At 43.8% G+C, this 23,817-nt stretch overlaps 1 protein-coding gene across 1 annotated transcript in view; it reads right to left on the minus strand.

Annotated features, from left to right (window-relative positions):
* Positions 1-23,243, minus strand: part of CCDC170 (coiled-coil domain containing 170) — a 161,864-nt gene extending 138,621 nt beyond the window's left edge. The window contains exon 1 of the mRNA XM_070073404.1: positions 23,041-23,243. Coding sequence (XP_069929505.1) covers positions 23,041-23,118 — 78 coding nt within the window. The 5' untranslated portion in view covers positions 23,119-23,243. The remainder of the gene's footprint in view (positions 1-23,040) is intronic.
* Between the last annotated feature and the right edge of the window lie 574 nt (positions 23,244-23,817).

The raw sequence follows: 23,817 nt of genomic DNA on the forward strand, positions 1-23,817 counted from the left end.
GGAATTCACAGAGAAGAAGGCAGATTTGAAAAACACACAACCAGTCTCTGACATGCTACTCCCTCTAGTGAAATATGCTTATGCAAGTACAAGTATGACTGTAAAAGTGATTGGTTTTTTTGGGAGGGGGGATGTTAGTGTTTTGAAAGATACCTATGGAAACTTACATAATAACTACCCCTGGAGAATGGAGGAAGAGGATCATGCTTGGACATGAGAGGTTGGCATTCAGGCATAGCAGGTTGAGCCACCACCTGTGATGCCAGCTGTACTGGCTGCTCCACTTCCAATCCCACTCCCTTATAATGCACCTGGGAAAAGCAGAACACAGAGATGAGGAACACAGCCCAAGTGTTTGGGCCCCTGTACCCATGTGCAAGACCTGGAAGAAGCTCCTGGCTCCTGGCTCCTGGCTCCTGGCTCCCCGTTTTAGCCTGGCCCAGCCCAAGGCATTGTGGCCACTTGAGGAGTGAACCAACAGATGGAAGATCTTTCTCTCTCTTTCTCTCTGTCACTCTGCCTTTCAAATAAATAAATATTATTTGAAAAATTAATTTCTTTATTAAATATCCAACAACAGAATTCATTTTTTTATTTTTTAACTTTTATTTAATGAATATAAATTTCCAAAGTACAGCTTATGGAGTACAATAACTTCCCCCCCCCATAACTTCCCTCCACCCACAATCCTCCCCTCTCCCACTCCCTCTTCCCTTCCATTTACATCAAGATTAATTTTCAATTATCTTTATATACAGAAGATCAATTTAGCATATATTAAGTAAAGCTTTCAACAGTTTGCACCCACACAGAAACACAAAGTGTAAAATTCTGTTTGAGTACTAGTTATAGCATTAAATTACAATGTACAACACATTTAGGACAGAGATCCTACATGAGGAGTAAATGTACAGTGACTCCCAACAGAATGCATTTTTAAAGAGTCTGATTTAAGGGACTGCACTGTGGCATAGCAGATTGGCACCGGAATTCCATATGGGCGCTAGTTCTAGTTCCAGCTGCTCCACTTCCAATCCAGCTCCCTGCTAATGTGCCTGTGCCTGGGAAAGCAGCAGATGACCCAAGTCATCAGTGAGAGACCAGAATCAGCTCCTGGCTCCTGGCTTCAGACCGGCCCAACTCTGGCAATTGTGACCATTTGCAGAGTGAACCAGTGAATAGAAGATCTCTCTCTGTCTCTCTTTTCTCCTCTCTCTCTTCCCCCCTCCTCTCCCTTTAACTTTGCCTTTCAAATAAATAAATAAATCTTTTTTTAAAAAACAGTCTGACTTACTAGGTTCTCAATTTTCATGCCCTAATGTTCAAGAAATGAAATACTATGTGAATTCCTTATTATCTGCACAGGCAAAAGGAAAACCCTGAACTTGAACCCTGGCACATAAAACAGAGAGGAGAATCACCGAGTTGCAGCAGTCCTTGGGAATATATTTGCTGTACAAGGACAACTTATGAGACAAGAAAGTCACTGCTAACAGAAATGGAATATAAACAATGTCGCAGCCACAATAAAAGAGTCTTCAGTGATTACAATGAGAATTCAATGACTTTTAATGCCTTTACTTGCTGTCAAGAGATCTTCAATTAACAAAGAAACCAGTGAGATCCCTGCTTCCTCTTACAAGGCAGCCTTTAGTACAGCCCAAAGAAAGTTCAACAAAAACGATGGGGCTCCTAGCAGCACGTCTTCTGTGAGAAGGAATCCACGGTCTGTCTCTCAGCACACAAACACCTGACAGCAAAAAAGCCCCCACAGCAGGCTACCACCAAAACGAAGGTTCAAAACCTTGGCAAAAGATCATCTCTCCAGGTTTCACTTTAGAAGGAACCCAAGGGCCTGCTGATGTGGAGCAGTGGGTTAAACTGCTGCCTATGATGCTGGATTCCTATACTGGTGTCAGTTCAAGTCTCAGCTGCTGGACTTTCCAATCCAGCTCCCTGTTAATGCACCTGGAAAAGCGGCAGAAGATGGACCAAGTACTTGGGCCTCTCGCATCCATGTGGGAGACCCAGATGGAGTTCCAGGCTCCTGGTTTCAGCCTGGCCCAGCTCCAGCCATTGCAGCCTTTTGGGAAGTGAACCAGTGATGAAAAATACCTATCCATCTATATCTATATCTCTGTCTCTGTCTCTCCTCTCTCTGTAACTCTGCCTTTCAAATAAATAAATCTTTTTAAAAAGAAATCAAATAATTTTTATCTTCCTATAAAAATTCTTGCAAAGAAACAAAGATTCCCAACTAAGTATTTAGAATTATTGTTTCTCTATTTTCTTCTCAGAATAACTCAAGTTAAAGGCAGGTTTCAACCCTCATATTCTTGTGCTTAGCAACTCATTACTTAGTATAAGGATGACAAGAATGTCATCAACACACTCTAGGGCAGACATGGGTAGATGTCTGTTTAGGAACCCACGTTTTTTTTGAAAGACAGAGATAGAGACAGAGAAAGACAGGTCTTCAATCCATTGGTTCACATTCCAAATGCCTGGTGCAGCTGGGGCTGGACCAGGCCAAAGCCAGGAGCAGGAAGTGAAATCTGAGTCTCCTACATGGGTGACAAGCACTCCAGTACTGGAGTCCTCATCCTCTGCCTCCCAAGGTGCACATTAGCAGGAAATGGAATCAGAAGCAGAGCCAGGACTCAGATCTAGGCACTCTGACACGGTATGTTTGTGTCCCAAGCAGCACCTTAACCACTTCATTAAATGCCTGCCCTAAGAACCTGACGCTTTAGACAGATAAAGCCCATAGTCTGCTTTATAAACAGAGATCACCCTCACTCCTGGCCAAGCTTCATATCATATCATAGGACCCAGTAAAGAGGGTAGTAGGGGCAGCTGGAGAATCAAAGAAGGATCAGAAGCAGACATAGTGGTACATCAGGATGTCTGCATCCCATATCACGTGCCTGGATTCCAGTCCTGCCTCCACTTCCAGTCCAGCTAATTTGCACCCTGGGAGGCAGCAGGTGATGACCCAGGAACATGGTGCCCTGCCACTGGGAGACCTGGATGGAGTTTCTGGCCAATGGCTTCAGCCTGGTCCTAGTCCCAGCTGTTATGGGTTTTTAAGAAGTAAATCAACAGATGGAAGATTCTCATTCTCATTCTCCCTCTCTCTCTCTAACACACTGCCTTTCAAATAAACAAACTTTAAAAAATAAGGAACAGGCCGGCGCCGCAACACACTAGGCTAATCCTCCGCCTGCGGCACCAGCACCCCAGTTTCTAGTCCCGGTTGGGGCGCCGGTTCTGTCCCAGTTGCTCCTCTTCCAGTCCAGCTCTCTGCTGTGGCCCGGGAAGGCAGTGGAGGATGGCCCAAGTGCTTGGGACCTGCACCTACATGGGAGACCAGGAGAAGCACCTGGCTCCTGGCTTCGGATTGGCGCAGTGCGCCGGCTGTAGCAGCCATTTGGGGGGTGAACCAATGGAAGAAAGACCTTTCTCTCCATCTTTCTCCTCTCTCCGACTGTCTAACTCTGCCTGTCCAAAAAGAAAAATATTTTTAAAAAAATAAGGAACAAATCAGAGGCATAAAAACAAAATCCACTAATTGTACTAGTCGGCCTTTTCATCACTGTAGAGAAATACCCGAGACAGGCTAACTTATAAAGAGGTTTATTTAGCCACTTTGGGGACTTCAAGTCCAAACAGCTTGGTATAGGTTCTCACAGGGGCCCCTTTAGCTGTATGACATCGTGGTGAGAACTCGTGTGTCTGCGTCTGTCTGGTCTCCATCTCTCTTCTTATAAACATGACGTTATCCAAACCAGTCACTTTCCAAAGACCCTACCCCAAACACCATGGTCAGAAGTCACTTTCCAAAGTCCTCTGCTCCAAAACTTTATCACCTTCTTAACACAGTAACATATTCTGTTTTTTTCATCTCAATTAGCATATGGCTTTGGGGATTAACTCCAACATACCTTTCAAACCACAGCACAAATGATCAGTGTAGCACTTCAATAGTAATTCTCTCGCGCTTCTAATATTTATCACGGAAAAGAGCCATGTTGCCTCTGCTCAATTTTCTGCAGAACATGATCAAACTCCCATGGACCACACTGCAGCTTTGCAGCTGTCTTCTCACATCAGTCAGTGCTTCTCCTTCTCAGCACTAGCAAGGCATCAGAAATCCTTTCTGAGTAACTGAGTATTCAATGTCTCCCTTCCTCCAAAGCCTGTGAGGTTCACTAAGTCTCACCTAGCTCCTAGGACCTCCCAATATAAACTTTACCTTCCACACTACTTTTTCTGTCTACCCACTAGAATGTAAGATGCACAAGAGTAGACCTTCTGTCTGTCTCTCAGGACTGTGTCTGCCACTATGCTGGGCACATAGATGCACCCATGAAACACATGTTGGGCCCTAAGAAATGAGTAGATGACTCAGCTACGAGGTTGTGAATTCAAGGGAAGAACTTAGAAATCAATTATACTTGCATGCTTAGCAGCAAACATATAATGTCTATCGAATGAATATACATACAATGTTTGTTAAATAACTGAGTGGATGGATAGGTGAGGAGACAGGTACACGAAGAGATACACAAACAAAATGGAAAGCTTTCCTCCTTCTGGTCCTCACTAGGGTTAGCATTGCAAATATTAAAAGACCTGGAGGCCAGCACTGTGGTGTAGCAGGTAAAGCCACTGCCTGCAGTGCCAGGATCCCATATGAGTGTCGGTTCGAGTCCCGGCTGCTCCACTTCCAATCCAGCTCTACTATGGGAAAGCAGAAGATGGCCCAAGTCCTTGGGCCCCTGCGCCCACATGGGAAACCCAGAAGAAGCTCCTGGCCCTGGTTTTGGATTGGCGCAGCTCCAGCTGTTGAAGCCATCTGGGAAGTGAGCCAGCAGATGAAGACCTCTCTCTCTCTCTCTCTCTCTCTCTCTCTCTCTCTCTGCCTCTGTAACTCTGCCTTTCAAATAAATAAATAAATCTTAAAAAAAAATTAAATGGCCTGTGGGGCCAGCACTGTGGCTCACCGGGTTAAACCACCATATGCAATGCCAGCTTTCCATATGGGCCCCAATTCGAGTTCCTGCTGCTCCCCTTCTGATCCAGCTCCCTGCTAATGTGACTGGGAAAGCAGTGGGAGATGGCCCAAGTACTTGGGTCCCTGAACCCATGTGAGAGATCCAGAAGAAGCTCTGACTCCTGGCTTTGGATCAGCTCAGATCTGGCCATTGTGGCCATTTGGAGAGTGAACCAGTGGATAGAAGATTCTCTCTCTCTCTCTCTCTCTCTCTCCCCCCTTTCTGTCTGTAGGCAATCTCAAATAAATAAAATCTTTTAAAAAAGAAAAAAATCTAGTATGCTAGGTCTGTATAAGCATGATTCAAATACAATGTCGTTTTTTTCAACTTTGATTCAATAAATATAAATTTCCAAAGTACAACTTTTGATTTATAGCAGATTTCCCCCCCAACCTCCCTTCCACCCACAACCATCCCATCTCCCACTCCCTCTCCCATCCCATTCTTCATTGAGATTATTTTCAATTATCTTTATATACAGAAGATGAACTTAGTATATACTAAGTAAAGATTTCAACAGACTGCACCCACATAGACACACAAAGTACAGAGTACTTTTTGAGTTTTACTGTTAATTCGCATAGTACAACATAATGCCATTTTTTATTGACTGATTGATTGAGAGGCCAAGAGACAGAGAGCGCTCCCAACCAAAGGATCACTCTTCTCCAAGTGCCCACAATGACTTGGACTGGCAGAAGCCAGAAGCCAAAAATTCGATCTGGGTCTCCCACATGTGAATCAGGAACCCAGCTACTGGAGCCATCAGTGCTGCCTCCCTGGTGTACATCAGCAGGAAGCTGGAGTCTGGAACTGGAGCTGGGAATTGAGCCCAGTCACTAAAGTACAGGGCGTGGGCTCTTGACCGCGAGTCCGAATGTCCATTCCCTACAAGGTCATATTTCTGAGAGCAGCCACTAGCCACACTGTATAAGAAGGAAACATATTCAAAGGGGCTACAGAATTCTCTCCTCTCCAGCTCTTACTGCCCTTGCTCTGGCTCACTCTGACAGTCCACAGGGGCCTTCTGTCAGCCCTTCAATTGGCTTTCTCTGACCCCCATCTGAATTAGGCTTTTCTGTTATTTCCTCTAATTATACCCAATACTTAACCATCATGTTACCATCCATTGCAACTACTTTTTACCTGTAGGATTCTTTATTTAATATTTATTTTCCCAACTGGATCTCATACCCCAGAGGCAGAGAATGTCTGCTTTGTCTACTGCATCCCCAGTGACCGGGTATCAGTAAATATCTGCAAATGAACAAAATGGCACAGGAAGAATTCAAACCAACACCATGTGATTCCAAAGTGTATGCTCTTAATTGTCGCTCCCCGTCTTCGTGGAGGAATGACACAGGACCCTGCGCTGTTCTTTTGTCTGCTCGGCCCTCCCCGGGTTTGCTGCTGGTTCTTCCCGGGTTGGCTACTGTCCCTTCCACCTCCGTGGAAGGGCGGTTCCCCCTGCCACTTTCCCCACTTCCGCGGGGGAGTGGCACACCGCCGGCCGGCTCTCTTGGTGGCTGCACAGGTGTTCCTTCAGATAGATGTTCCTCGTGCATGTTGTCTCTCTCCTCTTTTATAGTCCTCCTCCGCCAATCCCAACTCGGCTGCCCACACGCCGAGTACGCTGCTCTCCTCCAATCAGGAGCAGGATCAGCTCCTGGAGGTCATCACTCACGTTGGCAAGAGGCAGCTGCGTAGAAGCTGTTTTCTCCTCTCCCAGCGCCATATTGTGGGAGAGCAGATGCATAGAATAAGTCTTAATTCCAGTAACTTAGTCTAGTCCGAGTTGCTCCCAGTTGCTCCCCACATTAATCACTATATTATTGTTCTACATATTCTTGTTAAAATGAAATGATCATTTTTCATAAATGGAATTATTTTGTTACCCTCAGTATCATTATCTACTTGTCTGGCTGTTGGAATAATGACTCGCATTTCCACAAATAAGATTAAATTCAAAAACTTTAATTCAGAAATTCTTTTCAACAACTTTTAGGAAGATGCACGCTGCCTTCTACAAGTCCATAAATGTACAAGTCAGTTATAGTCAATTTGGGAGCTTATGTAAAAAATTATTTAAGTTAATATGATAATTTCTTAGGATGGACTCAAAGGAAGTTATAGGCAAATTTTTTAACTTCAGATCCTATTTTGGGCAACTCAGATTTTAGAAATCCTTCTCCTTAGGAGGTATTGAGTGTAGCCATCAAGACTAATAATGAATACAAAATTAGGAACATTATCACATATAGAATAGCTTCTGAAAGAGGAATGGGAGAAACAAAAATCCAAGTTGACAACTAGATGGGAAATTTTATTACTCTTTATCATACAGAGAGAGAGAAACTGGTTGATAGATATCTTTCCATGTGCTAAAGATTCCAGAATTCTTTACAAATGGGATTTTCCCACTCTACATTTGATTAAATTATTCTAAAGGAGAATTTTAGTCATTATATAATATTTTAGTTCCTCTGTTGAAGAATGTGCCTTAAACTTTAGTAAACTATTTATTCATATTAGCTCCTCAGGAATATTTTCCATAGAGAGTACGTGAAGTATTCTATCTCCCAGAAGTGCAATTCTCTAGTACCACAAAATTGTTGTAGGGAGGGTGCACACTAATGGGACACCATCTCAACACTCATTGGTTTCATAACAATCTATAGAAGAAGGTGCAATTTTAAGAGAAAATTTTCCATGATGTGTTGCTTAGTATTCACTGTCCTATTACTTCTCGATGCCTTCGATGAATTTCTCTACAGAATTTCAGCTCCCTATAGGGCTACATTATAACTCTTCTGGGCACCTTCTTCCATAAAAAAATATTAAAAATTATATTTTATGGATGAATATATTTTATAATAGCATGAAACTATGTTTTATGACTGGTACAGATGAATATATCAAAATACCATGTATTAAAATGGATTTTTCACATTAAATTTTTTTCTCTTCTGATTAAAAACAATTAAAACACTCTCATAGGTCCCTAAAAGTATCATGGGCTGGGAGCCAGCACTGTGGCATAGTGAGTAAGGCCACCATCTGCAGTGCCAGCATCCCATATAGGTGACAGTTCATGTCCCTGTTGCTCCACTTCCAATCCAGCTCTCTGCTATGGCCTGGGAAAGCAACAGAGGATGGCCCAAGTCCTTGGGCCCCTGCACCCACGTGGGAGACCCAGAAGAAGCTCCTGGCTTTGGATCGGCCCAGTTCTGGCCGTTGTGGCCAATTGGGGAGTGAACCAGCGGACGGAATATCTCTCTCTCTCTCTGCCTCCGCCTCTCTGTAACTTCGCCTTTCAAATAAATTTAAAAAAAAAAAAATCTTAAAAGAAAAAAAGTATCATGGGATGCAGTGAGCACCAATGAGCAGATCAGCTCTGTCTCTCTCAGATTAGGCAGGGCTCTTTCCAGGGTTCTGCCATTGACTATGCCCTTGGGTCTGTGTGGAAAGTGCCCCTGGGCCTAGCTATAGCCTGTGTTTTCTGGTGGGCCCCAAACTCATTCAGTCCAACCAACTCTTCAAGCCTGGAGGACTCAAATGAAGCGTCCTTGTGTATCAGTCAGGGCTCTCCAGAGAAACAGAAGCAACAGGATGAGGACGTGCACAGAGTGGTTCACTTTAAGGAAGTGACTTGTGTGACTGTGGAGACCAGCAAGTCTGAAGCCCACAGGGCAGGCTGTGGGCTGGGGATCCAGGGAAGAGTGCACGCTGCAGCCTGAGTCCAAAGGCAGCCTGGAGGAAGAGTTTCCCCTTCCTGAGGGACCTCAATTTTTCCTCTAAAGACGTCCAAGGATTGGGTGAACACCACCCTTGTTTCTGGGGGCCATCTGCTTTACACTGAGTCTGTTGATTTGAGTGCTTATCTCATCTTAAAAAGAACCTTCAAGATGATACATAACATTAGCCACTACATTCTGCATTTGCAAAGAAGCAGGACCATAGAGTTGAGATCGGACTTTTAGATAAGGTTACAAAACAGTGATCATGTAGAGATCACTGCCAGCAAAAAAAGGAATAAACTGTCTCCAGGTCAAAACAATGTGAAACATGTGTTTTCGGTAAATCTAGTTTTTTAAACTTAAACAAATCTCAATTTTAATTGTAATTTTGTTTTTAAGTCAATGTCAGCCTCCTCTTTACCTTCATGAACAGGAGTGTGGCATTCATCTTTACCAAAATGGCATGGAAATAACTTGTTTCTTTTTTAAAGACAGATGTTTTGGGTAGGCAACTTTTTTTTTTTAGACAGACCAACAGAAAGAGAGTTCCCATTTGATAGTTCGATTCCCCACATTCCCATGCCGACCAGGGCTGGACCAGGGCTGGACCAGGGCTGTGATCTGTGAATTCATTCTGGATTTCCTACTTGAGTTACTGGAACACAACTACACGAGCTACGACTTGCTGATTCCCAAGATTTGCATTCCAGTAGGAAGCTGGAATTGGGACCAGATCTGAGATTCAAGTCCAGGAACTCTGATATAGGATACAGTAATCTTACCTGTAGGCCAAATTCTCATCCCAAAAATGGCTTTAAATTCTTAGTTAATAACTACCAGAAAGAAACCCTTAACAGTCAATATGGTCAAAACCATAATCATCATTTTTGGCAGCTACTTCCTATAATTTTAATTGTCAGTTCTTAATAAAAATCATCCAATAAGTCAACCCATTGCATTACTAAGAGATATAGTTGGTGGGGAGATCTTGGGAGGCCACGAGGATTTAGCTCAGGCCCATTTTAGGAGATCAGCAGAAGCTTTCTACCAGCATAGGGATCTTGATTTTCTAGAACAGGGCTTTCTAAAACATAAGAATTATTTTTATTTCAAAAGGATTACATCAAACTGAGAAGCTTCTGCACTGCAAAAGAAATACTCAGCAAAATGAAGAGGCAACCAAAAGAATGGGAAAAAATATTTTGCAAACTGTGCAACTGATAAAGATTAATATCCTTTGAGCTGGCACTGTGGCACACAGGGTTAAAGTCCTAGCCTGAAGAACCAGCATCCCATTTGGATGCAGGTTCAAGTCCCAGCTGCTCCACTTCTGATCCAGCTCCCTGCTGATGCACCTGGGAGCGCAGCAGAAGATGGCCCAAGTCCTTGGGCCGCTGCACCCATTTGGGAGACCTGGAAGAAGCTCCTGGATCCTGACTTCAAATCAGCTTAGCTCCAGCCATTGCAGCTATTTGGAGAGTGAGCCAGCAGATGGAGGACCTCTCTTTCTCTCTGCCTCCACCTCTCTCTGTAACTCTGTCTTTCAAGTAAATAAAATACATCTTTAAAAAAGATTAATATCCAGAATCTATAAAGAGCTCAAGAAATTCAACAACAACAAAACAAACAATCCAGTTAAGAAATGAGTAAAGGACTTGAACAGGCTTTTTTCTAGAAAAGAAATTCAGATGGTCAACAGACTCATGAAAAAATGCTCAGGATCACTAGCCATCAGGGAAATGCAAAGCAAAACCACAATGAGGTTTCCCCTCACCCCAGTAAGAATGACTCATTCAGAAATCAACAAACAACAAATGCTGGTGAGGAAGTGAGGAAAACGGTACCCTAATCCACTGTTGGTGGGAATGTAAACCGGTGCAGCCACTGTGGAAGACAGTATGGAGATACCTCAGAAATCTGAATATATACCTACCATATGACCCAGCCGTCCCATTCCTGGGAATTTACCCAAACCCAAAGAAAGCAGTATATAAAAGAGCCATCTGTACCTCCACGTTCACTGCAGCTCAATTCACAGCAGCTAAGATATGGAATCAACCCAGACGTTCATCACCACATATTTTCCCTGATCTGGGGTAACTAATAGAGGACCTAAAATGTAATATTTGGAGTGAAATGGACATTTTGAGGTTCAATAACTGTTTATGGTCCTTGTCTCTTCTGTTGAGGTACAGTGCTTTTTCTTCATATTATTTGTTGAACTCTTTACTTAGTGTATGGTTAACTTTATGAGTTAACTTTATGATCATTAAATAAGCTGAAAATAGATCTTCATAAAAATTTAAAATGGGAATAGGAGAGGGAGGAGGAAGAAGGGTTGGAGCATGGGTGGGAGGGAGGGTGGGGTGGGAGGTACCACTATGCTCCTAAATCTGTATATATAAAATACATGAAACTTGTATAACTTAAAAGTTTTTAAAGTCAAAAAAAGAAAGAAGCATGACTTCATATAAATAGCAAAGCTTTGAGGATTCACAGCACAGAAATCAACTATTTAGATCAAGAGTGAGGCCGGCACCACTGCTCACTAGACTAATCCTCCACCTGCGGCACTGGCACACCGGGTTCTAGTCCCAGTCAGGGCGCCGGATTCTGTCCCAGTTGCCGCTCTTCCAGGCCAGCTCTCTGCTGTGGCCCGGGAGTGCAGTGGAGGATGGCCCAAGTCCATGGGCCCTGCACTCACATGGGAGACCAGGAGAAGCACCTGACTCCTGGCTTCGGATCAGTGCAGTGCTACGGCCGCAGCGCGCTGGCCACAGCGGCCATTGTGGGGTGAACCAACGGAAAAGGAAGACTTTTCTCTCTGTCTCTCTCTCTCTCTCTCACTGTCCACTCTGCCTGTCAATAAATAAATAAATAGTGAAAAACAGGGGCCGGCGCTGTGGCACAGCAGGTTAAAGCCCTGGCCTGAAGTGCCAGCATCCCATATGAGCGCCAGTTCTAGTCCCAGCTGCTCCATTTCCAATCCAGTTCCCTCCTATGGCCTGGGAAAGCAGTAGAAGATGGCCCAAGTGCTTGGGCTCCTGCACCCATGTGGGAGACTTGGAGGAAACTCCTGGCTCCTGCTTTCTAATGTTTGCCAATTCCAAGCTTGGAGTCTATCAGGGGTCCCCTGGGAAGAACAGTTCTATCTCTACTGCCACCTTCCCCTAAATGTAGAGGAGGCTTTCTCTCATGTACTCACCTCATCATGATGCCACTACCTACACGCTTTTCAGAATGGTACAAATACTGGGTCTTATTCCCAGCACACTTGTGGTCTTGTTGGGTTTTCTATTCCCATCCCCCTTTTTTCTTGGGATTTAGAGAAGCACAAGATATAAACACGCATACTCAGGCCACTGTCTCAAGCCAACCATCAGATCAGGGATTAATACTCCCATTTTCACAAACAGGACATAGAGACCTAGAGGGTTTAAGTAACCTTCCCAAGGTCTAACATTTAGCAAATGGTGGGACTGGACTTGCACAATCTCTTCTAACTTGTAGCCTAAGCCTTTCATTCAAGGTGTCGTAAAAGATGCATTCATAAATTCCTTCCAGGATTTATAGCCAGAAAAGAAAACTATTTCTCCAAATGAATGTATGTAAGGATTATCCTGAAATCCCACTGTTATTTCTATAAGCTGCCAGACAGCTCAGCATTCAACTTAGTTTGGCAATTTCATGCCATTTTCCTAGTGTATCTAACTCTTCTCATCTATTAAATGGCTTCTAATCTCAATCTCTCACTCTCTCGCTCTCCCCTTCTCTCCTCCCTTTCTCTTTACAAATGTTTCCTTCATAAGCCTCTTCAAGTTACTATTATAGAGGTTATTAGTTTTAATTAATATTTACTAGAAATTCTGAAATAGGCATGAACCGTAAGAGATAAAGACACCAGACCTACAGAAAGTAAGCAGTACGCTCAAGAAAACGAAGTCAGCTCATTTCAGAATCCAAAATACCCAGGTCTCTGGAACTCCAGGTGAATATGCTTTTCAGGCCAACAAATATTAACTAAATAAATTAATGAATGAATGATCAGAGTTCTTACTAGATGCCTATCACAAAAGAATCTGTTCCCTTCAGATCCTTCATCTGCCCTTATCTACTCGACTCCAAACAACACGTGGTAAAATTCAACGTAATCTAAAAATTCCTCCGTAACCTCTCCCTGAAAAGCCTCTTACTTCCATGGCTATCCTTCATCCATGCTCTCAAGAATGATCTGTATGCCTGGAAGATCAAATCCCAACTCCTAGAAAGGCCTCCATGATGTGACTCATGCTCACCTCACCAACCTCATTTCCTGCCTCTCTGGTCGCCTCATGGTTCCACCCAGCTACACTCCAGCCACACAGGCCCTCACTTGTTCCAGGGCACGGTGCTTCACACCTCCCACAGCTCATCTTCCTCCGTGAACTACTCCTTGTGATATTTGCTGGGTTTTGTCCTTGACAGTCATCACTCAAAACATCCTCATTCCTCACTGGCTTTCTTCATGCCCTCCTGTGATTTCAACGCCTTCTACTATCTGATGGTTCACAGATACGTATGTGTCTACTGCATATCACCTGTATGTCCTGGTGGCACCTCCAAAGGAGCATCACGTCAGCAAAGGTTCCTCTTCCGTAGTCCTCTCTGGTCTGCTAGAGCACCCTAGGTAATATATCTTTCCCTCTGGACCCTAATCTGAAATAATACATTTACTCCAGCCATGCTTGCCATCTTTAAAAAAAATGGGGGGTTTACCGGTTAGAATGGCTCACATTCAGAAATCTACCAACAACAGATGCTGGAGAGGATGTAGGGAAAAAGGGACACTAACCCACTGTTGGTGGGAATGCAAACTGGTCAAGCCACTATGGAAGTCAGTCTGGAGATTCCTCAGAAACCTGAAGATAACCATACCATTCGACCCAGCCATCCCACTCCTTGGAATTTACCCAAAGGAATTTAAATTGGCAAACAAAAAAGCGGTCTGCACCCTAATGTTTATTGCAGCACAATTCACAATAGCCAAGACCTGGAACCAACCTAAATGCCCATCAACGGTAGACTGGATAAAGAAATTATGGGATATGTACTCTTTAGAATACTATACCGCAGTAAGAAACAACGAAATCCAGTCATTTGCAACAAAATGGAGGAATCTGGAACACATCATGCTGAGTGAACTAAGCCAGTCCCAAAGGGACAAATACCATATGTTCTCCCTGATCGATGACAACTGACTGAACAACAAAAAGGAAACCTGTTGAAGTGAAATGGACACTATGAGAAACGGTGACTGGATCAGCATAGCCCTGACTGTTAACGAACAACTTAATACATTATCCCTCTTAGTAGTTTTTTTTTTTTTGTCTGTTCTACTTAATATGACTGGTTTAATTCTGTAATTAATACACAGTTATTCTTAAGTGTTGAAATTTAACTGAAATGTGATCCCTGTTAAACATAAGAGTGGGGATAAGAGAGGGAAGAGATGTACAATTTGGGACATGCTCAAGCTGACTTGCCCCAAATGGTAGAGTTAGAAACATACCAGGGGACTCCAATTCAATCCGATCAAGGTGGCATGTATCAATGCCATCTCACTAGTCCAAGTGATCCATTTCAGTTCACAATTGATCATAATGAAAGGACTAAGAGTCAAAGGGAGCACATAAACAAGTCTAGTACCTGCTAATACTAACTGATAGAATAAATAAAGGGGAGAGTGATCCAACATGGGAAGCAAGATACTCAGCAGACTCATAGAATGGCAGATGTCCTAAACAGCAGTCTGGCCTCAGAATCAGCCCTAAAGGCATTCCGATCTGGCTGAAAAGCCCATGAGAGTATTTCAGGCATGGAAAGCCAAGACACCCTGGCCAAAAAAAAAACCTAAATGAAAAATCTCTGTGAGTGAGATCCCAGTGGAAAGAACAGGTCTTCAAAGAAGGAGGTACCTTTCTCTGAAGGGAAGAGAGAACCTCCACTTTGACTATGACCTTGTCTAAACAAGATAAAAGTCGGTGAACTCAAAAGGCTTCCATAGCCTTGGAAACTCATGACTGGTGCATAGGGAGATTACTGATGCCATAAACAGGAATGTCAATTTGTAAAGTCAACAACAGGAGTCACTGTGCACTTACTCCTCATGTAGGATCTCTGTCCTTAATGTGCTGTACATTGAGACTTAATGCTATAACGAGTACTCAAACAGTATATTTCACTTTGTGTTTCTATGGGGGTGCAAACTGTTGAAATCTTTACTTAATGTATACTAAACTGATCTTCTGTAAAAAAAAAAAAAAAAAAAAAAAAAAAAGAAGAAGAAGAAATTATCAATTCCCAACTTGACTCTCCCTGGGATTAAACATGACAATAGGTCTGATCTAATTTCATCATCATTTAAAAAATCATCTATTATTTTTCACTTTATGTTTCTGTGTGGGAGCAAACTGTTGAAATCTTTACTTAATGTATGCTAAACTGATCTTCTGTATATAAAGAGAATCGAAAATGAATCTTGATGTGAATGGAAAGGGAGAGGGAGTGGGAAAGGGGAGGGTTGCGGGTGGGAAGGGACGTTATGGGGGGGAAGCCATTGTAATCCATTAGCCGTACTTTGGAAATTTATATTCATTAAATAAAAGTTAAAAAAATAAAATAAAATAAAATTTAAAAATGGGGGGTTTTATTACCAATTATTATGTATTTAACTAAAACTGTCAGCTCAACTGTTAGCAAGAATCTTCTGTTTTGCACCCCTTTTGTTTCTTGAATCATAAATAATTTTAAAATTTTTATTTCAATCCTACAGAAAAGTTGCAAGAATACCCCAAGGAACTCAAGTATATGCTTCGTTTATATCTGCCAACTGTGATACCATTGCACTACTTTTGATATGTTCTTTTCTGTATGTGTGCATCATGATTGTGATGCTGGATCACAATTTGAGCAATTCGCAGACACTTGGTGCTTTATTGCTAAATGCTTCCGCAACATCTCCTAAGTGCAAGAATGTCCTTCTCAAACAACAGTCAGATTCAAGAAATTTAATAAAGACACCATGTTATTCAGTAGTTACCCCAATAATGTTCCTCAGCACAAATATAAATGTATTGCACATGTTCACTAACTACCCACAGTCTGTTTAATCTGGAACAATCTTTCAGCCTTTCTTTGTCTTTCATAACAGCAATAATGAGATAAATGGGTTTGAGGCTCCTTACTTGATGCTCTGAGAATGCAACACCTCTCATACAGAATTGTCAAAAATGCCACAAATTGGCCGGCGCCGCAGCTCACTAGGCTAATCCTCCACCTGCGGTGCCGGCACACCAGGTTCTGGTCCCGGTTGGGGCGCCGGATTCTGTCCTGGTTGCTTCTCTTCCGGTCCAGCTCTCTGCTGTGGCCTGGGAGTACAGTGGAGGATGGCCCAGGTCCTTGGGCCCTGCACCCACATGGGAAACCAGGAGGAAGCACCTGGCTCCTGGCTTCGGATCGGCGCAGTGCACCAGCTGTAGCGGCCATTTGGGGAGTGAACCAACGGAAAAAGGAAGACCTTTCTCTCTCTCTCTCTCTCTCTCTCTCTCACTGTCTAACTCTGCCTGTCAAAAAAAAAAATGCCACAAATTATTAACCTGAATCTAATCATAATAAACATTGACACAGCCAAATTGAAGAACATTCTACAAACTACACTCTCTTCAAACACATCAACCTCAGTCCCAGCTAGCACCTCCAGCTGCTCTCACTATTCCTAATACTCTCTCCTAGCACATTCCATTCTCGGCAGAGACATTGCCTTGGGAAATCAGCCTACCCACCCATCCTATCCAACCTAGACCCCATCCTTCATCCAACTCAATCTCCATCCTGTTAACTTGCTTTTTTTTCTTCTCAAAGTATGTACCACTCTGGAATTACCTTGACAATCTTTTTACCTTTTTAATCTATTTTCCCCACAAGAATATGGCTTTATGACAGTGTGACTTTATTCAAAACAGTGCCTACTTTAAAATAGGCACTCATTTTACAGTTGCTGAAAGAAACAACTTCTGAATTGTCAGTGCCTAACAGAGTGTCTCAGATACAACAAATGTTTAGCAGATGGGTAGGTGTTACAATCTGTGATCCATTAAGCACAAAGTTCGAGGCTCACATTTGCCCCTAAGTTCTCATTTTTCTTACTCTGAATATTCACAAGATTCCTATGTCAAGACTTTCTTTTTGATATTCCATTCTCCATTTCTTCTAACCCAAAGTAGAAGAGATTTGGGGGGATGTGATCATTATAGTTAAGTCCTAAAATAGTTTCACTTTGCAGTGACATTGAGGTTAGGCAATGGTGACCTTAATATGCTAAAAAATACACTTCTGCACAAAGCTAACTGGAAAGAGTAGAGGCAAAATATAAGGGTAAATTCAGTCAATGAAATCATCTCAATAATTCAAAAATACAACTTAGAGATTTATTTTGTATGAGATTGATATGCTTCCACCATGCTAAAAAGTAACTCAGCTATTTATATTTTAAATACTTCATTCAAGTACTATCTAAACATGTAGCTATTAAAGCTATAATCAATAGCCTTGCTGATATCAGTCAGAGAACGTGAGGTGGTCTGGTCTGCTTCAGCAATGACTTTGAACTTCTCTGCTGCTAGATCAAAGCCAGCAAATCACCAGTTTCAAAAGGAAAAAATTGGAAGCAAAACAAAGAAACCTTGGGTAAAAGCACATAGCATAAATAGTTCCTGGTGCAGCAAACACTACTCCTTTTTTCAATTAAAAAAAATTTAAGTTTATCCTTGAACATGAAAAATGGCAAGTCCTTATAATTAGTCAACCTAATTGAAGTACAGACCAAGGAGTATTCAGCATTGTTTGAAATATGCACATTCTATTTGCCAACATCAAGTGAATGTACAATCTCTTTAAAATCTGAAAAGAAAAGCTTATGCCTTCTCTGCTACCTGTCTTTGGAAGGCTTTATCTCACAAAGCATTCTAAAGCCAGGCAGTCAATGAGCAAACTACCAGGAGGAGCTAAATGTTATAGTGAAAATTTTAAAAGTCAGATGTGTAAATGAGTTAACTAGTCACCATTTATCTTTTGAAATTTCTATTCTTAAATAATTTTAGAATCATAGAAAATGTTTATGAAACAGAACAGAGATTCTGTATTCCTTTTACCCAACTTCTGCTAATATTAACCATTTAGATTACCAGGAAATTAACATTGTGGCAATATATTAACAAAACTATAGACCTTTTATCAATTTCATCAAGCTGAGACTTACTTAAAGAGCTTCAGAGAAAAATTTCAAATTTATGCTAATTCTAGAAATGAAGTGTTGATTACAGTCAAAACCAAAGGAAAAGGCAAGATAAGATAGTTCCAGGCCTCCCACGTGGTGCAGGGCCCAAGCACTTGAGCCATCTTCTACTGCTTTCCCAAGCTATAACAGAGAGCTGGAGTGGAAGTGGAGCAACCAGGACTCGAACCGGTGCCCATATGGGATGCCGGCACTGCAGGTGGTGGTTTCACCCGCTACACCACAGCACCAGACCCATACAGTGGGACTTGTCCAATGTTCTCCTGTGATTTAATAATTATTTATTTATAACAGTAGAAAGCCCCCCTTTTATTAAAACAAGAAGAAAACATAATTACTCATCTAATTTAGTTTCTACCAATCAATGGTACTTTCTAAGCTTTTATCATCTCACAGTATGAACACACTTATGCCCCTGAACAAACGGGGGGAAAATTACAGTGGATTCCTATTACACATGGTAGACTTTGATTGTGTTCCCCCACTCTCAGCTTTGGCCCTGGGCCAGCCCCAGCTGTTGCAGGCATTTGGGAGTAAACCAGCAGATGGGAGCTTGCTATCTGTCTATCTATATATGCCTCTCAATTAAATATTTTTAAAAGGCCACACACAATACGATTCCACTTAACAGAAAATCAGAGAGACAGAAAGTAGATTGGTGGCTACCAGGGGTGGTGTGGAGGAGGAATGCCAAGTTACTGTTTAATGAGTACAGGGTTTCAGTTTTGCAAGATGAGCAAGGATCTGGAGCTGCATGGTGGCAACGGAGATGCAACAATGTGAATGCACTTAATGCCACCCAACAGCAGGATGGTCATTTTTGTGCATATTTTATACAATTTTTAAAGTGGAAATGGCAGAAGGAAAAAGGAAAGCAAGTTTGACTTCCTTTATAATTGTACATGATCAGCTGACTGTTGCTGTTAACATTTGCTTCTAACAACCCAGTCATTCCTGTTAAGCTCTGTTCTACAGAGAAGAAACAGATTTGCTCAGTATTCTATCCACTGTATATTCTGGGCCATAACTTAAATTCAGGTCCTCTAGGTATGTGACAACACTGCTGTAGCTTTTGGCTGACTGGTGATACTACTTTATAATTCAGTCCTATTTCTCAGTGAGCAACTGTATTTCAAATATGTGGCAAAGTTATACCATCCTGCTGAAAAGTTAGGTTTGTAAATTTCCCCAGAACAGGACTCTGTCCTCCTTTGACCTGTTCACTTCAACGCTCATAGCATTGCTCTCAGTATTTGTCCTGCTTTCTCACCTAGTGAAACTCTGCTGATGATTCCATTGTCAGTAAATCTAACTTGAGAAAAATTCAGCACTAAATTTAGTGCCTGAGAACCAATGAAACAGTCATCTTTTTTTGGGTCTGTTTCCCTTGACTGTTTCTATTTCTATTGATCCTTCCTTGAGAGCAAGGACTGTGTCAAATTCATTTTGTATCCCCCGTCCCTCCCATAGCTCCTCAATAAACTGCTGGTTGAGATGGTGGCCGAGGCATTGACTGAGGTATTGGTTGATGGTGGCAGGAGGTGATGATAATGGTGTTGACATTAAGGAAATTCCAAAAGTTAAAAGAACAATCATACCCAATATTATTAAGTACTTATTCTGTCAAATATCCTCTTGGGGACCTTCCATAAATTAACTGTAAAATCCCAAAACCACACTATGTGATGAGTATTGCACCCCATGTTTCAGATGAACAAAGAAAGTTCTATGACCTTAAGTAACTTTTTTGCCCAAGGTGTCACAGATAAATATATATCATCAGGGATGTTTGAACATGTTTTGATTCCAAAGGTAAACCTCAGTTACTAAAATATTGTATTTCTTCAGAAAGTAGCATACGATTCTTGCTTTGTATATATTTTTTACTTTTTAAATCTTTATTTATTTTCAGTGTTGTGGCACAGTGGGTTCAGTCACCACCTGCAATGTCAGCATCCCATGTGAGTGCCAGTTCGAGTCCCAGTTGCTCTTCTACCATTAGCTCCCTGCAAATGCACCTAGGAAAGCAGTGGGAGATGGCCCAAGTGTTTGGGCCCCTGCCACTCATGTGGGAAGCCTGGATAGAGTTCCAAGTTCCTGGCTTCACCCTGGCCCAGCCCTGGCCCAGCCCTGGCCATCTAGGGAGTATACCAGCAGATGGAAGATCTCTCTCTCTCTCTCTCTCTCTCACACACACACACACACACCCATAACTTGGCGTTTCAAATAAATAAATAAATATTTTTTTAAATCTTTATGTTCATTTTATTTGAAGGGCAGAGAGACAGAGAGATCTTTCATCTGTAAGTTAACCACCCAAATCCCACAACAACAAGGGCTGGGCCAGGCCAAAGCCATGAGCCCAGAACACAATCCAAGTCTCCCACATGGGTGGCAGGGACTCAAGTACTTGAGCCATCATCTGCTGCCTTCACAGGCTGCACACTAGCAGGAAGCTGGATTGGAAGGCAGGAAGCAGAACTCAAACTCTGCATGGGATGCAGGCACTCAAAGTGGCATCTAACTGCTGTGTCAAACATCCTCCCTGCCTCGTACTTTAATCTGTTTCCAATGCAGCGTGCTGGTAAAAGTATAAAGCTTTCGAAGGAAAGATGTTTAATTCTCTGCTTCATCAGTTGCTGAATAAGCCTTTTCCTCATCTACATGATGAGAAGTATCTGCTTTGCCTACCAAAGATTATTTCAGACAAAGTATTTTGTAAAGTGAAATTTTAATTGTAATAAATGATGGCCTTTCTGCTTCTACTTTTGATCTTAATAAAATTTAGCTTTCAAACCAATTCACGTCTTGGGTTGATGGAAATTTTCCTTTTTGTGGGTAGAGACTTATCCTAAAATTCTTTATCTGAATTGATAAGATTATTCAATTAATATGATCATTTATTCATTCTTAAAAGAGAAAAGGTAACTTTACAGAGAAAAAAATCTGATACCACCAGTTGGAGACATCACCAATAACGGAACAAGTTGACATCATGCATCTGGTGAGGAGATGAACTGAGACACAACAGCTCATAAACAGTATTCCCACCCAAAATCTAATCATGATGAAAAATCAGATTTTTAAAAAAGCTGAAGAGTTTCAGGTTTAAACAGAAACGATAACTAAATATAACGTGTGATTCTGGAATGAAAAAAATTGTGGCCGGCACCACGGCTCACTAGGCTAATCCCCTGCCTTGCAGCACCGGTACACTGAGTTCTAATCCCGGTCAGGGCGCCGGATTCTGTCCCGGTTACCCCTCTTCCAGGCCAGCTCTCTGCTGTGGCCAGGGAGTGCAGTGGAGGATGGCCCAGGTCCTTGGGCCCTGCACCCCATGGGAGACCAGGATAAGCACCTGGCTCCTGGCTCCTGCCATCGGATCAGCGCAGTGTGACGGCCGCAGCGCACCGGCCACGGCGGCCATTGGCGGGTGAACCAACGGCAAAGGAAGACCTTTCTCTCTGTCTCTCTCACTGTCCACTCTGCCTGTCAAAAAAAGAAAAAAGAAAAGAAAAAAATTGTAATAATTGGGATAACGAGCAAAATTTTAGTAGACAGTGTGCATATGGTTGTAGTAATGCTAAATAGCCTGATATGATCATTATATCGTGGTTAGAGAATGCCCTAACTGCTAGGCAATATGGAGCACCTCGGGATAAAAGATATGTAAATTACAAATAGGCTGTCATGATTCACAGAGGATACCATGTTGGAACAAAATTAACAATGTCAAATACGAAAGTGCCAGATGGGAGAAAAATTAGTTTTTCCTGTGTATCTCCAGACCAATTGTCCACAGATTTGCCAGGAATCAGAGAAACCTCAATAAGAGTTGGATATAAGGTAACAACCAAAAAACTGCTGACTAGAAGAATTCCAAAGGCATGAAGAATCCAACCCACGTCTGCATCTGACATCGCACCAGGGATGTATACAGGCAGTGTGGCCACACTGAGGACACCTCTTAGGCCAGCATTTCAAGGAACACAAAGTCGTCCTCTCCGGGAATCGCTCCTAACAACACAGGGTACCTCAGGGAGCTGATGGCAGCGCCTGAGCGGATGCCAAATAGACTGAGACGGTCAGGACTTCAGAATGTGTGTGCTGTGTGTGCGTGTGTGTGTCTGTGACTGTGCGTATGCATGTATGTGTGTCTCTGTATGTGTGTATGCCTGTTATTTGACCGTGTCTGTGCATGTGTGTCTATGTGCATGCCCATGTGCGTATGCATTTATGAGTCTGCGCGTGGTTGTGTGAACGAATCTGTGCATCTGTGTTTGCATGTGTGTGCATGCATGTTGTGTTACTGTGTACATGTCTCTGTGTGCATGTCTCTGCACCCATCTGTGCAACTCTACCTGTGTGCACTGTATGCATGCTTGCTGTGTGACTGAGGCATGTGTCTATGTGTGCATGTGTGTCGTGTGAATGCATACATGTGTGTGTCCCCAGGGCTTAAGGAACACCTGGGAGTCAACGACTACGTGGTCCAGAGACACCGGAATCATCAGTGGTTCTGGACACCCAGGTGAGCGACACAGGGCAGCGGCCGCCCCGAGGCCAGCATTCACCCCACACACACACACCTCAGTCTGTGAGGAAGTTGGTTGCCCGGATCACCACGGACAGCCCAAGGGCCAACAGGTAGGGAGGCAGCTTCTGCCGGAGTGGGTGGGGAGAAGCCGCTGACCCGCCGGACGCCCGAGGGAGGCGCTTGCCAGGGGGACCCGCGTTCCCTGGGGTCCGCGGCGAGCTCGCGGTGCAGCCCTACGCTGGGACACCGCCGTTTGGAGGGAAAGGCGCCGAGCGCTCCGCGGGATGCCTGTGCCGGGCTCTGGCGCCGCGGACATGGAGGCCTCGGGCACGCGGGCCGGCCCACCCCGCGCGCGGCCGCGGCTGGCAGCGCACGTACCTCAGGCGCGGGCGGCGCGGCGGCGCTGGTCCCGTCCGGGCGCCTGGAGGCGGAGGCGGAGGCGCCGCCGCGGCTCATGTCTGCCGGCGCCGCGGGCACGTTCGGACCCGGAGCCGGCCTGGAGCGAAGCGATGCGGCGGAGGCGGCGACGGGAGGCGGCCCGGGGAATCTCCTCGGCAACCCGTAAACACTGCGGGGAGGCGGCGGCGTCGGGGCCGCCCCGCGTGCGCCTTGGAGACGGCCCCGGGCGCGCTGAGGAAGAAGCCGCGGCGAGTGGTCGCAAAGGTGAACCGAGCATTTGTTGAGCGCCCACTGTATGTAAAGCAAACTGCGTTCTTTGGTGGGCGCGCAGACCCGGCGGTTGCACAGGCCCGGCCTCTGCACTTGGCTTACGGCTCAGCGGTGCCAGTCTTGAAAGTCTTAGCAGTTTCCGATCAGGGGGCCGTGCGGCTTTTATTTTATGGGGAGCTCTGCCAGCTGTGTGATTCTTCACCCTTCTCAGCAGCCCGGCCAGGAAATCTAGGTAGCGGTGATGCAATAAATTGTCAAAGGGGACGCAGCTGGTAGAGTGACCCTGCGACCCCAGACCGCAAACCTAAAGCAGTTCAAGGGAGACCCTGAAAATGGATCCCACATTCACGTGGCGTTAAGACCCGCGGTGGGCCCAGGTGCTGCTGATGACTCCGGTGCCAGCAGCGGCTGGGTTCCAGCCAATCATCCTGCAGGCATCCCTGACTGCCCCTGAGGATTCCTGGGCCTTGACGATGGCTTCTGGCC

Source organism: Oryctolagus cuniculus, chromosome 5 (genome assembly GCF_964237555.1).
Source record: "Oryctolagus cuniculus chromosome 5, mOryCun1.1, whole genome shotgun sequence".
NCBI lineage: Eukaryota > Metazoa > Chordata > Mammalia > Lagomorpha > Leporidae > Oryctolagus > Oryctolagus cuniculus.